The sequence below is a fragment of the Electrona antarctica genome (assembly GCF_951216825.1).
Source record: "Electrona antarctica genome assembly, chromosome: 12".
In the NCBI taxonomy this organism is placed as follows: domain Eukaryota; kingdom Metazoa; phylum Chordata; class Actinopteri; order Myctophiformes; family Myctophidae; genus Electrona; species Electrona antarctica.
Window position 1 is genome coordinate 39,751,209 of NC_136793.1, and position 12,939 is coordinate 39,764,147.

At 43.0% G+C, this 12,939-nt stretch overlaps 1 protein-coding gene across 3 annotated transcripts in view; it reads left to right on the forward strand.

Moving 5' to 3' along the window:
• Positions 1–11,268, forward strand: part of bmp1a (bone morphogenetic protein 1a) — a gene marked incomplete at its 5' end in the record, with an annotated part of 34,779 nt that extends 23,511 nt beyond the window's left edge. For 2 of the 3 annotated variants that reach the window (XM_079516516.1, XM_079516517.1), the window contains 10 exons: positions 212–357; positions 481–676; positions 1,153–1,277; positions 2,383–2,553; positions 3,152–3,332; positions 3,577–3,702; positions 3,950–4,077; positions 4,794–5,007; positions 8,580–8,830; positions 10,009–11,268. In XM_079516516.1, coding sequence (XP_079372642.1) covers positions 212–357; positions 481–676; positions 1,153–1,277; positions 2,383–2,553; positions 3,152–3,332; positions 3,577–3,702; positions 3,950–4,077; positions 4,794–5,007; positions 8,580–8,830; positions 10,009–10,143 — 1,673 coding nt within the window. In that variant the 3' untranslated portion in view covers positions 10,144–11,268. Of the gene's footprint in view, positions 1–211; positions 358–480; positions 677–1,152; positions 1,279–2,382; positions 2,554–3,151; positions 3,333–3,576; positions 3,703–3,949; positions 4,078–4,793; positions 5,008–8,579; positions 8,831–10,008 lie in introns of all 3 variants that reach the window. The other variant, XM_079516518.1, reaches the window with a different exon arrangement.
• Between the last annotated feature and the right edge of the window lie 1,671 nt (positions 11,269–12,939).

The following is a 12,939-nucleotide window of genomic DNA, read 5'->3' on the forward strand; positions in this document are numbered from 1 at the left end:
CTTTTTACGCTGCATTAATCAGATTTTGGCCAGAGCTCATATCCCCTCCATTGTTTCCAGACGTGCGTGCGTGCGTGCGTGCGTGCGCATGCACCTACAGTACAGTACACTCTGTGCGCAAATAATAATGAGCACATGCTCTTTTGAGAGACATGTGCTGAGGATGTTGCTATCCAAAATGCGTCAGTGTTGTTTTCGTTATCACATGCAGCCATCTGTGGAGGAGAGGTAAAGAAGGATATTGGGCAGATCCAGTCTCCCAACTACCCAGATGACTATCGGCCCAACAAAGTGTGCATCTGGAAGATTTCTGTGGCTCAGGGCTACCATGTCGGCCTTACCTTCCAATCTTTTGAGGTGAGACACTGAGACATGTGTAGACATATTTTTCTTCACATTAAATTTATGTAAAAATGCAGCATATAAATAATTCATTCTAGTGTAGATAAGTCTGACCTTGGTGCGTTTATCGTCCCTCAGATTGAGAGACACGACAGCTGTGCCTATGATTACCTGGAGGTACGCGATGGGAACTCTGAGAACAGCCCCCTGCTGGGCCGCTTCTGTGGTTATGACAAGCCAGATGACATTAAGACCAGCTCCAATCAGCTATGGATGAAGTTTGTCTCAGATGGCTCTGTCAACAAGGCCGGCTTCGCTGCCAACTTTTTCAAAGGTCAGAAGTTAATGCAGTTGATGCAGACTTGAAATACACTTTTCCGATTTGAATGTGCCAGCCTACGTAAAGCATGCCTGCTGGAAGACGTGTTTTACGCAACTGACAAAGATTTTCCATGGCCTTTGGGCTCTCGATACATGGAAAACATTGGGAATTTTTATGACAGATTTTCACATATCCTATGGAAAGATAGTTAAAAATCAGCAGCTTGAGCCTGGAAGGAAAAACGTCTAAATACCGCTGTCACATTGTCCCACATGGGCGATGTAATTCTTATATACATTATCTAATTCTTATTATGCAATTAATTATGTATTATGTTTGCACTATTTGTTATTTACTTATTTATACATACAAGTTATCTCGTTCTACTTGCACTGCTCTGATGCTCTCTGGGAGGGCCTTTCTTGTAGAGCCATTGAACCTGTCCTGGGGGCCGGCTAAAGGGTGCTAACATATCATTGTACTTGTAGAGATGGACGAGTGCTCCAAGCCGGACAATGGTCGCTGTGAGCAACGCTGTGTGAACACTCTGGGCAGCTACAAGTGTGCCTGTGACCCAGGCTATGAGCTGGCTGCCGACAAGCGCAGCTGTGAAGGTAAGCACAGAAAGAAGTGTGACCACCACTTTGTCAATATGCAATTTGACATGTGCTTCATACAGTACTAGTCACAGCCACCCAGATAACGAGTACAGTTCCTCCATCCTCCACACACGTCCTCGAAGGCTAGAGGAGATTTGTGCTCCTTTTGAAGATTGGAGCCATGGCAGCACAGCCATTATTCTTATCTGAAATTACAAGTCATTCTTTAAGCCGTAACAACTAGTATACAAGCTTCAAAATACCTATTGCCTACCTAAATTGCCTACAAGTTTACCCTCAGCGTTTTGTCAAACCTAGTCACTGTCTGCCTCTAGAGGAAGATGTATATCACTACACAATTATTATTATTATTATTATTATTATTATTTTTGCGGCTTTCGCCTTTTTATAGAGGGACAGACAGTAGGCTGACAGGAAATGGGGGAGAGAGATGGGGGAGTGACATGCAGTAAAGGCCGTCGGGATCGGGAGTCGAACCCGCGGCACACTGCCAGACTCGGGCTACCGGCCAAGGTGCCTTGACCGCTGAACCACGGCCCAGGCCCACTACACAATTATTATGTGTATGGATACCGGTATCTAACTTAAGCATTTATGTTGTCTTATTATATTTTAAATTGATTTAAAGTTGACGAAGTTGAATAACACTAGCTTCTCACAGATGTTTTTGTAGAGATAGATACATCATATATTGCATAAGAGATGTAACACTTGCCTGAGACCTCAGTGTCAGGTCAGCAAGTAAACAAGTTTATTTAGGACACAAAAAAGATTCCTTGCCAGTTCTCATTGCGTAACTATCGTACCATTGGGAGTTTATTATTAATAGAATATTTATCTTGTGGAGGACTATACACTACATCTACAAAAAAACTATTTTCAACATTGCTGATGCTATAGTTGAAAGTTAGCTGGCTGGTTGTAGACTACCAGGGTTGATCACTGTGCATGCTTACAAACTTGTGCTTTTAAGAATTAAAACATAGATTGATTCATTTCAAATGGTGTCACTGTCAAAGTTGTGAAATGTGTGTTTTCAGATGTTGATTTTCTATACCTGTCAATCAAATGATATCAATATGTCTTTCATATTATATTGATCGTACAGCTGCCTGTGGAGGTTTCATCACCAAGTTGAACGGTTCAATCACCAGTCCTGGCTGGCCCAGAGAGTACCCGCCCAACAAGAACTGTATTTGGCAGCTGGTGGCCCCCACCCAATACCGGATCACCCTACTCTTTGACGTTTTTGAGACCGAGGGCAATGATGTGAGCACTGGGGTTATTATGAATCGGCATGGGGTGGGTTTGTTCCGTTTTGCCTTTTTTCCTGTTTGGTTGTCTCTCTATAGATCTTACTCTATAGATCTTACTCTATAGATCTTACTGCGCTGTTGGATTGCTGTCCTGTCTGCATCATTCTCTGGCTTAAAGGAGCATTCAGTGATTTGGGTGATTTGGAAAACCACCCAGTCCGCCCCAGTAACAAAATGTGCACATGCACGCTCTACAGTGGGGGGAAGTGCAACAGGCCAACAGCATATGCACCAAGGCCCGCCCCCACTCGATCATGATTGGAGGAAGGCCCCTCTCATCCTGATTGGATGACGGTTTTGCCACCCGCCACCAAAACTGAAACTAGGGTTTTTTGACCCCAGGGGCTCACTGGGGACAGGGAGGAAATCCTTATATGGTCAGCACACTCTATAGTAGGGAGGATTATCCAGAAAAAAAAAAAAAAAGTGATATTTGAATTAAGTCAAATCACTGAATATACCTTTTAAACAGTTTATGAGCGATGTTAAATGTTTTCATAACTGCAACCAAATAAATGGTTCCAGGAATCTCATAAGCCTCCTTTTTTCAGGTTTGTAAGTATGACTATGTAGAGGTACGTAGCGGGCTCTCTGCAGACTCGAGGTTACACGGGAAGTTCTGCGGAGCTGAGAAACCTGAAGCCATCACCTCCCAGTACAACAACATGCGCATTGAGTTCAAGTCAGACAACACCGTGTCCAAGAAGGGCTTCAAAGCTCAGTTCTTTTCAGGTGAGTGTACTGGCAGTAAAGTAGGCTGTCTCTCGCATCACACTTTAAATGAGTTAAGTAATGAAGTGATGAAACTATGTTTATACCTCATTTTTGTCACGCGTTAATCTTCTAAAGGGATGTTCAAAAAAGCATACACTTGCCTTTAGGATTTGTTTGTTGATTTGTTTATTTTCTGTTGCTGCAAGAACACTGAACCCAAGAACGGTAACTGACAGTTGTGTCCTTCTGTGCCCTCCTCCAGACAAAGATGAGTGCTCCAAGGAGAATGGTGGATGTCAGCATGAGTGTGTCAACACCTTCGGCAGCTACAGCTGTCAGTGTCGAAGTGGCTTTGTTCTGCATGAGAACAAACATGACTGTAAAGAAGGTATTTCACCATAATAACTGCAATCTTGACTGCCCAACATGACACCCAATGGCGTATTGATTCTGTTTACTTCTGAATAGGATTATTTATGGGAAATATGTGTTTTAGTAAATGGGGTGGAGGCAGTACATTCCAGTATGCCAGTAATAACACAAAACGCCTCCCTGAGTGGAGTTTGAACATTGGCTTGTTCAGTGTAGGGGGATGATACCGAAGTCTGTGTTGACCCAGTGTTGTGTTTTCACAGCCGGCTGTGATCACACCGTGAACAGTGTGAGTGGCACCATCACCAGCCCCAACTGGCCTGATAAGTACCCGAGCAAGAAGGCGTGTACCTGGGCACTCTCCACAACACCAGGCCATCGCATTAAAATCGTATGTGTCCCCCCCCCCTCCCCCACACACACCCACACACACACGTGCCTTGAGCTCTCCGTCTGGTTTTGCTTAGCATTCTCTTGTGATGTCTGTTCTTATGTTTGTATTGATTGTGAAATCTATTGAGGACTCTTTGGTACCCAGCAAAGCAAACAGATTTTTCATGTCAACAGTGATTTAATGTTGACCATTTTTGCATGTTTCCTGGTAATGATTTATGTCTCCCACGTCAGTTATTTGCATAATTTATTTCTCTACCACTGGCCTGCTATATATCATCTCACATTTTGTTCTGGCATTCATTTTTGAATATCTATGTCAGGGATAAAGTTACCATGAGGAGAAAAAAAAAAGAAGTGACGCAGGCCGCTTTTTAAATGGAAATTTCCTAATTCCCTAATGGCGTGCCATTATGCTACTAATTAATTATTTCATTAGAAATCTAACAGAATTCCAATTATAATGTAATTATAATGTCTAATTTAAGATGCAATAACTAAGGAAAAGTGAATTACCCTAAGTTCATCGCTCAATATTCTCTAAATGTCTGTAAGTCATTTTGTCATAGACTTGCGGTTTCATTAATTTTGAGCTATTAATCATTCAGTGAGTATGTCTATCTCTTTCTTTCTTTCTTTCTTTCTTTCTTTCTTTCTTTCACTAAGTTTAAAATGTAACTTTTCTATTCTATTGCATTCTATGGTCGGTGCCAGAACTTCAATGAGATTGACATGGAAGCCCACCTGGAGTGTGCTTATGATCACATTGAGATCTATGATGGTCGAGACGGGAAGGCCCCCAGCCTAGGTCGCTTCTGTGGCACCAAGAAGCCCCCACCCATCACATCTACTGCCAACAAGATGTTCGTTCGCTTCTTTTCCGATAATTCGGTACAGAAGAAGGGCTTTGAGGCCTCTCATACTGCAGGTACGTTTTAACATATTCGAAAACGAAGAAACATTTTCTCGCACACTCCACTATATGCATTCCTCTTTATTTGATTACTTGGCTTTGTTTGACAGCCCAAATATTCCACAATTTTTGTTTTGTTTGTTTGTTTTATAATTGCACTCAGCATGCCTTGGGGCACACACACATTGTTGTTCATTGTGCAGTTTGGTCTGGTTTGGTATTTGGTCTGGGAATGTGTTGTGGGAATTATGTGTTTTCTTGATTCATGTCCTACTTCATTTCAGTAGTTATATTAAATGTGTGGGAAACCATGGGCTATATGGGTATTTGCCGTAAGCATCATGTCGTCTCTTCTGTTGATCAAGATCTGAGCTTAGAGAAATTGAAGAATCGCTACAATGCCCACAAGTAAAGAATGAACTATTGTACTGGAAAAGATGTTCGTCACCAGGTGAAAAGGAGAGCTTGTCACTCATCTCCATTTCCAGAAAAAGGATAACTTGTTGTTGATGTACATTTCCTGACGCAGTGCGGTTATTCCTCGTCCCTGTACTATCCAACCCAAGAAGAATTGATCCTGCAGGCTTTTATTCTAGGAGTCCACCCTGATCACCCTCGGGAGTACATAACACGTGCTCCATGATGCCTAACAGCAGGACAAGCCGAACCAATTCTGCAAGCCACCAGGCGGCCACTGCATTGTCCACGCAGCCGGAGTGGGTGGATGATGGCCCCCAGCCTAGGTCAATAATAGGTCAATAAGCAATAACAATTTAGGAGAAAATGTTCATGAACCCTCAACCAATGACAGGATTAATCAGTGGCAAATGTCTTGTGCACGCTGCCAATAGTCCTTCCTGAAGTTAAGACGGTGCCATGCCCTCGTTGCATTGCAGGTCACCACTGTTTTAAATTGGAACTGGAAGCCAGTGAATTAACACAGAACATTTAGGCTGGTTGAAGACCCTGGCATTGTAGATTAGTTGAAGGGGTTTGAGTGAGCGTACCGGCAGACCAGCAAGGAGGACGTTTTGGGGGTGTATCTTTTGTCACTTTTGCACAGATGTGAAATTTGCCCTCTAAGGCCGGAGATGACCGAGGCTTGGATAAGGAGCTACTAGGTAGACAGACATCTTGGTGAGGAAGTGCCTGATTCTCTGGATGTTGTAAAGTGCAAACTTACCGGATCGAGAGATCTCTGCAACGTGTGCCTCGAAGCGCAGGTGACTGTCAAAGACCACGTCCATGTGCTTCGCAGTTGGAACAGGAGCCACCAGGGTGTTGTTAATGAAAGATCGTGCTGGGGAAGGTGTGTGTGTGTGTGTGTGTGTGTGTGTGTGTGTGTGTGTGTGTGTGTGTGTGTGTGTGTGTGTGTGTGTGTGTGTGTGTGTGTGTGCGTGTGCGTGTGCGCGCGCGGTCCCCGAACATTCAGGGTTTCGAACCTTCGCTCGTTAGGGTTGGCACTCGAATCTTAATTAATGGGCTTGAACCATTCCCCCCCCCCCCCCCCCCCCTTTTTTTAAACTCGAAAATATTTCTCGGCGAGAATGCGATATGCATAATAAGAGTATTATGTTCATGTTGTGTTTACAGCTGAGACAGTTATTGTAGAGAAATCTGACAGGCATTCAAAAGGAACTCAAATGTGATGCTATGTCCTGTAAGTAGACTTAGAAATAAAACTAGTGTTGACTAATCATTACATGTGGCTCTTATTTTGAAGAGGAAGTTATGCACAGGAAGTCCGTTTCAGTTGTAAACAAGCTACTATGACACTTTCCCAAAGTTACGTTTCAAATTAATTAGAAACGAATGGTTCGAAGTTTCGCTCGATAATTCCTACCGAAGGTTCTACAGGGGTGTGTGTGTGTGTGTGTGTGTGTGTGTGTGTGTGTGTGTGTGTGTGTGTGTGTGTGTGTGTGTGTGTGTGTGTGTGTGTGTGTGTGTGTGTGTGTGTGTGTGTGTGTGTGTGTGTGTGTGTGTGTGTGTGTGTGTGTGTGTGTGTGTGTGTGTGTGTGTGTGTGTGTGTGTGTGTGTGTGTGTGTGTGTGTGTGTGTGTGTGTGTGTGTGTGTGTGTGTGTGTGTGTGTGTTTTGTGAAAACTTTCAGCAGTTTGCAGATCAAACTAGAACAATTTTAATACCTCAACACAACTAATATTGCAAGTGGTTTCTCCAAATTCAACAAAAAATGTCAGGTGTTCCAGGAAGTCTGATGGCGGTTTGGAATGAAGAAGATCAGGACTACCTCTCTACACCCCCAGAGTGACAAGCTTACAGAAGTACTGGGACCTCCGCATACCCCTGGTCATGTTGTCGTACCAGACTGCAGTTCAGGAGTCGATGCGTTGATCTCCAATGGCTCGTATGTTCAGAAGAGAGCTATGGACCTCAGTAGACTTAGTGCTTGGGCCACTGCCTGAGCCAAAACTAAGGGGAGGCTGTATTACTTTGCGCAGTTGCAAGAGTCATTGCAGAGAAGCCATGAACTGACTCAGGGAGCTCTCGATGAGGCTGGGGTCCAACAGAAACTATGATTACCAATGCACAGGAGAACACTGCCTCAGGGGCTCGGGTGTGGGTGTTTGACCCATCCAGGAAGAAGCTCCAAAGCTCCGTAGAAAACGGACTGAGCTACTGTGCTTGCGAAACTTTCAGATGTGCTTTATCTGGTGTAGGGGACATTAAGGTACTAAAGGTAATTCTCCATTGGGCCCAGCTGGCATCATAACAGCCCCTCGAGAGAACCGAGTGGAGGTGGATAGACTCTACACCAGACCTCACCGTGGGAAACCAAAGCCCCCGCCTGGCCCCATAAAATGACAAAGGCATCTGCCTTAGCACTTCTGTGACTTTGCGTGGGTCACTGGAGACAGATGGACCCCTCAGGTGGGCAGGCTGTGTGGTGTCCTGGAGTGTGATCCTCAGCTGGGCAGAGCTTCCTAGCATGCCCCAGTGTTCCCATGCACATTTATTGTTTTTTGTCCATTGTGCTGTTTAATGTATAATGTTGTATGACCTATCCTTCATATCAAAGTTATATATATTTTTTATGAGAACACTGCAATAAACCTGTTTCTTGAATCAAGTAGTTGTCATATCGCTCCCTGGGAATCTTCAGTGCACTAGTACAATATCAATCAGTCAAACTCTGTTCCTGTAGGATTACCAGTAGCCATGAAAGGAGATCCCACTGTAATCCCACTGCAATTGCTGATTTATACATAATTAATCGACAACACGGTACAACAACAGAAAAAAGGGTTGTGCAAGGAATTGACACGGTCGACTCAAATTGCAGAATATGGGCTATATCTTGCGCCACCACTTAACCTTTATCCCTAAACTAATTTGCCATTTTTTACTATTTAAAAAAACCTTTTAAAAATAGTTCAAATAGCTGATCTACAAGCTCACAATGTCTCGATGTAGATCAGCTAGTTGAACTATTTCAAAATGGTTTTCAAAATAGTAAAAAAATGGCAAATAAGTTTAGGGATAAGGGTGGCGCAAGATGGAGCCCTATATTTTTGCTCATCCAGTCAGGGCCCCCATCGACAAAACATCCAACAATGTTTTCTGTCCTCAGAGTGTGGTGGTCGTCTGAAGGCCGAGGTGAAGACCAAAGACTTGTTCTCCCACGCTCAGTTTGGGGACAACAACTACCCCGGTGCCTCTGACTGCCAGTGGGTGATATCAGCAGAGAAAGGTTATGGTGTGGAGCTCATCTTCCAGACATTTGAGATTGAGGAGGAGGCTGACTGCGGCTATGATTACATGGAACTCTTTGACGGCGCAGACACCAAGTCCCCACGCCTGGGCCGCTATTGTGGCTCCGGGGTAAGCACAACCTCTGCTCTCGTACTGACCTTTTCCTGATAAACAATATTGGCTTTTTTTACGGCAGCAATGGTGGCATTGAAACAACTGCTGTTGAATTAGTGCCGCTGTTGAGTGACCTCTCCCAGCCTCTGTGATCTGGGGAAACGAGTTGCCCTAGGGCTCTTAATTCTACTCTATTCTGTGGCTTTAATCACTTTGGTAACATTGGCATGTTACCAGTATCAGTGGCAGTCTGAGCTTGATTAAAGCTGACACCACCTGGTTGCCAACAGGTTATCAGTCTGCAGTGTGGGGGCTGTAAGTGAGTGACTCAACCTATGCTGAGGCTGCAGCCAGGGCCTTGAACAATCAGGCCAGTGAGAAATAGAAATATTAGTTCCCTTGGGTCGGAGAGCGGCATGATTCCTCCAATTATTGATTCTAGTTCCTATGACTTGGTCGCCTGAGGGTACATAATTCTCACCCAGTGCCCCTGGGACTGCGTTTCTTGTTTTAAAAGAGATTGGACTAAACTGACACAATTAAGTATAAAGTAGGATGAAAACCTATTATAGAGAAGGGCATTTTAGCCCTAGCTCCACACTGAGTTAATAATAATGTTTATTGTCCCGAAGGATATTCATCTTCACAGGTCTGTTCAACACCAACAACAAAAACAACACAGTTTGAAATGGGTAGATGCATATACCTGGGTGTATACAGAACCTGATGTACAGTATAATGTTAATGATCAAACCGTGGAACTGTTGAACTGAGTGTAATTGCTGTTAAATCTAGTATATTACATCTAATTTTGAACTGATACTCAAAATTTAGGCCTGTGGTATTTGGGTTTCTTCTGAAAAAGTGTTTGTTCATGTTCACACAGCTGACAATTATCTGTGTATTTTATCCTTAATTCAATAGCAGCCTAAGTCCCTAGCCAAATTAAGCTAAAGCTATACAATATTGGAAACGTGTCTGTGGAACCTGGACTCTTACTTGGCCTTTGGGCTTTGGCTATACTATGCTCTAAATTAGCAGTGCCCACGCGATCCAGGAACGCATCCATTTTATTAGCCAATTTTCTCTCAGCATGGACCACTGAGAAATCTGCCATTTTAATTAACAGGCAATCGGAAAACCAGAAAGCAATACAGACCAACTTTAATCACTTTCTCTGTCCATTCCACCAGCCTCCAGAGGAGATCTACTCAGCCGGTGACTCTATTGTCATCAAGTTCCGCTCTGATGATACAATCAACAAGAAGGGATTTCATGTGCGCTACACAAGCACCAAGTTCCAGGACACACTGCACTCGCGCAAGTGACCAGCGGGGGCCGGAAGGGGCCGCGCAGGGCAAAGGGGCAAGCGGAGGGGCCCCCAGGGGAGGCGCCAGCCTGATGCTCGGAGACCTTCGGCCACCAAGATGAATCAGACACGACAGAACGGCCGCAAGACCACCAACCGCACCTCAGCTCCTAGGGGCTCTAGCTCCCCCCACAGACTGTGAGGAGTAAAAGCCATTCTGCAGTACACCTTGTTTTTACCTTTTATATGGTTAGGATTGGGGCGGGAGGGTGGATATTCGGTTTAGGTGGATTCTAGGGGGGAGAATTTATTGACGCAGTCCCCCTCTAGACATTTTTTTTGTTTCTTTCTTTCTTTAAAAACAACAACAAAACAAATTGCCTCCCAATGAGAGGCAACATTTAAAACAGTGGATTCTCAGGACCTGTAGGAAGGCAGGCATCAGCTGGACAGATCTCTGCTTTTGTCGGGCGAGCCCACCACACCAAGGGGGTGAAGAGGAAGAGGAGAAGGAGAAGAAGGATGATGGGAGGTGGGAGGCTATCCTGCCTTCTCCAGAAATCGCACTCCTCTCCTCAAGCTCTCATCTCTTTTGTTCAAGGATTCCTATCCATAAGAGGATTTAGAAAGACTTGACTTGAGATTTCCGATACTGTATGTCAGTCAATTGCATGTAATTACAAAGGAGAGATGGAAACTGTACAGTGACAACACCAGCATTGTCCTGGCTACCAGTGGATTTTCTCACTGTTACCATTAACACGGAAATTAAGGAAGCAGTTATCTTATTAAAGGACTAATAAATGAAATGTGGTCCATGTCTTCTGGTTGGTAATTGCTTGCCTGATGACTGGCTATTAACTGTACCTCCATGTAAAGTAATGTGTATGATCTTACAAAGGGAACATGTGCTTTTACTCAGCTCAAACCAGTTAGCACTTTACAGTGAATTGTTCCAAAATCATGAGCTTATGAATTTTTGTGAAATGCAATGCCAGTTCACTTATTTTTAAATACATTTTATCTCTTTTATTCCCTGTTTTTTTTTGTTTTCTTTTGTTTTTTTGCTCCATTTAGTTTCTCAGGCATCAAATTGAACATTTTGTGTGCCCTGTAACGTGGGGTAATAAAGATATGACTTATGTTTGAGTGTTGATTGCCAGTTCTGATGTTACCTTCCAGAGAAAATGTTTAATGGTCCAATGAAGTATTTCTCATGAACCAAACAACCCTGCCAGGTATTTATTGTCAATACAACATGCATAATGTAAAGTTGCAAAGACGGTGTAGAAACTGGATCTATAATTTCCTTTTAATGTGTATAGCCATTGAGCTAATGTTGAATATACAGGTGCATCTCAAAAAATTTGAATATCGTGGAAAAGTTCATTTTCTTCTGTGATATAAAAAAAAGTAAAACTTTCATATATTCTAGATTCATTGCACATAAAGTGAAATTTAAAACATTTTTTGTTTTAATCTTGATGATTCCGGCATACAGCTCATGAAAATCTGAAAATCAAAAAATCCTATCTCAAAATATTAGAATATTTTATGAGACCACTAAACAAGCATATTTATAATACAGAAATGTCAATCTGAAAAGTTAGCCGCAATTTGCAACTCTAGATCTTTTTTATAATGGGATGAATCTAGAGTTGCAATACCCTCCATTGACCCTCCCTACTCATCCAATTTGCGTTTGCGATCTGCTTGTATTAAACAACGTTTAACTCACCTACATTGCAGCTCTAGGCCAAGCTTGAATTATCCTCTTTCAATCTGCCTAGCTTTTGTTTGATACAAATCCACGTAGACATTTTATGAGCTACTTTCTGTCACTTAGAAAATTCTTTTTCTAAGTGCTGGAATTTGGAAGCACTCGTCGTGAGTAACTGAATGGCCCTGTGTACCACCTGTTTCGAATTTGCACATAATGCAGGAGGCAGCGACAGCGTTAATAGAAACGAGTGCTTCAAACTGCAACACTTAGAAAAATAATCACATGCATAGAATTTCATGACAGAAAGTAGCTCACAACATATCTACGGTGGATTTTTATGAAACAAAAGCTCGGCACATTGAAAGAGGATAATTCAAGATTGGCCTAGAGCTGCAATGTTGGTGAGTTTAACGTCGTTTAATACAAGCAGATCGCAAACGCAAATTGGATGAGTAGGGAGTCAATGGAGGGTATTGCAACTCTAGATTCATCCCACTATAAAAAAATCTAGAGTTCCAAATTGCGGCTACTGAAAAGTATGTTAATTTATGTGGTCTGAGCTACTTTTATTTCATCAATGGGGTGTGGCATGGAGGTGATAAGCCTGTGGCACTGTTGAGGTATTATGGAAGCCCAGATTTGCTTTGATTGCAGCTTTAAACTCGGTTGTATTGTTGAATCTAGTGTCTCACACCTTCCTCTTGACAATTCAACCTAGATTATCGGGTTCAGGTCAGGCCAGTTGGCTGGTCAGTTAAGCACAGTAATACCATGGTCAGTATCCCAATTACTAGTAGTTTTGGCTCCGTGAGCAGGTGCCAAGTGCTGCTGGAAAAGGAAATCAGTATATACCCAAAAGCTTGTCAACATACGGAAGCACACGGTGCTGTAAAATATCCTAATAGATGGTTGTGTTGTATATAGAATTGATAAAACACAGTGATGAATGATTTGGGGTCCATGTTATCTGCATGGTGTTGGTCCACTGACAGTGAAAACTTCACAATGGAGTCAACAGAGCCATCTACCAGGATATGTTAGAGCACTTTGCGCTTCAGTATGTTGTTGCTAGCCATACATAGTATTTTTGTA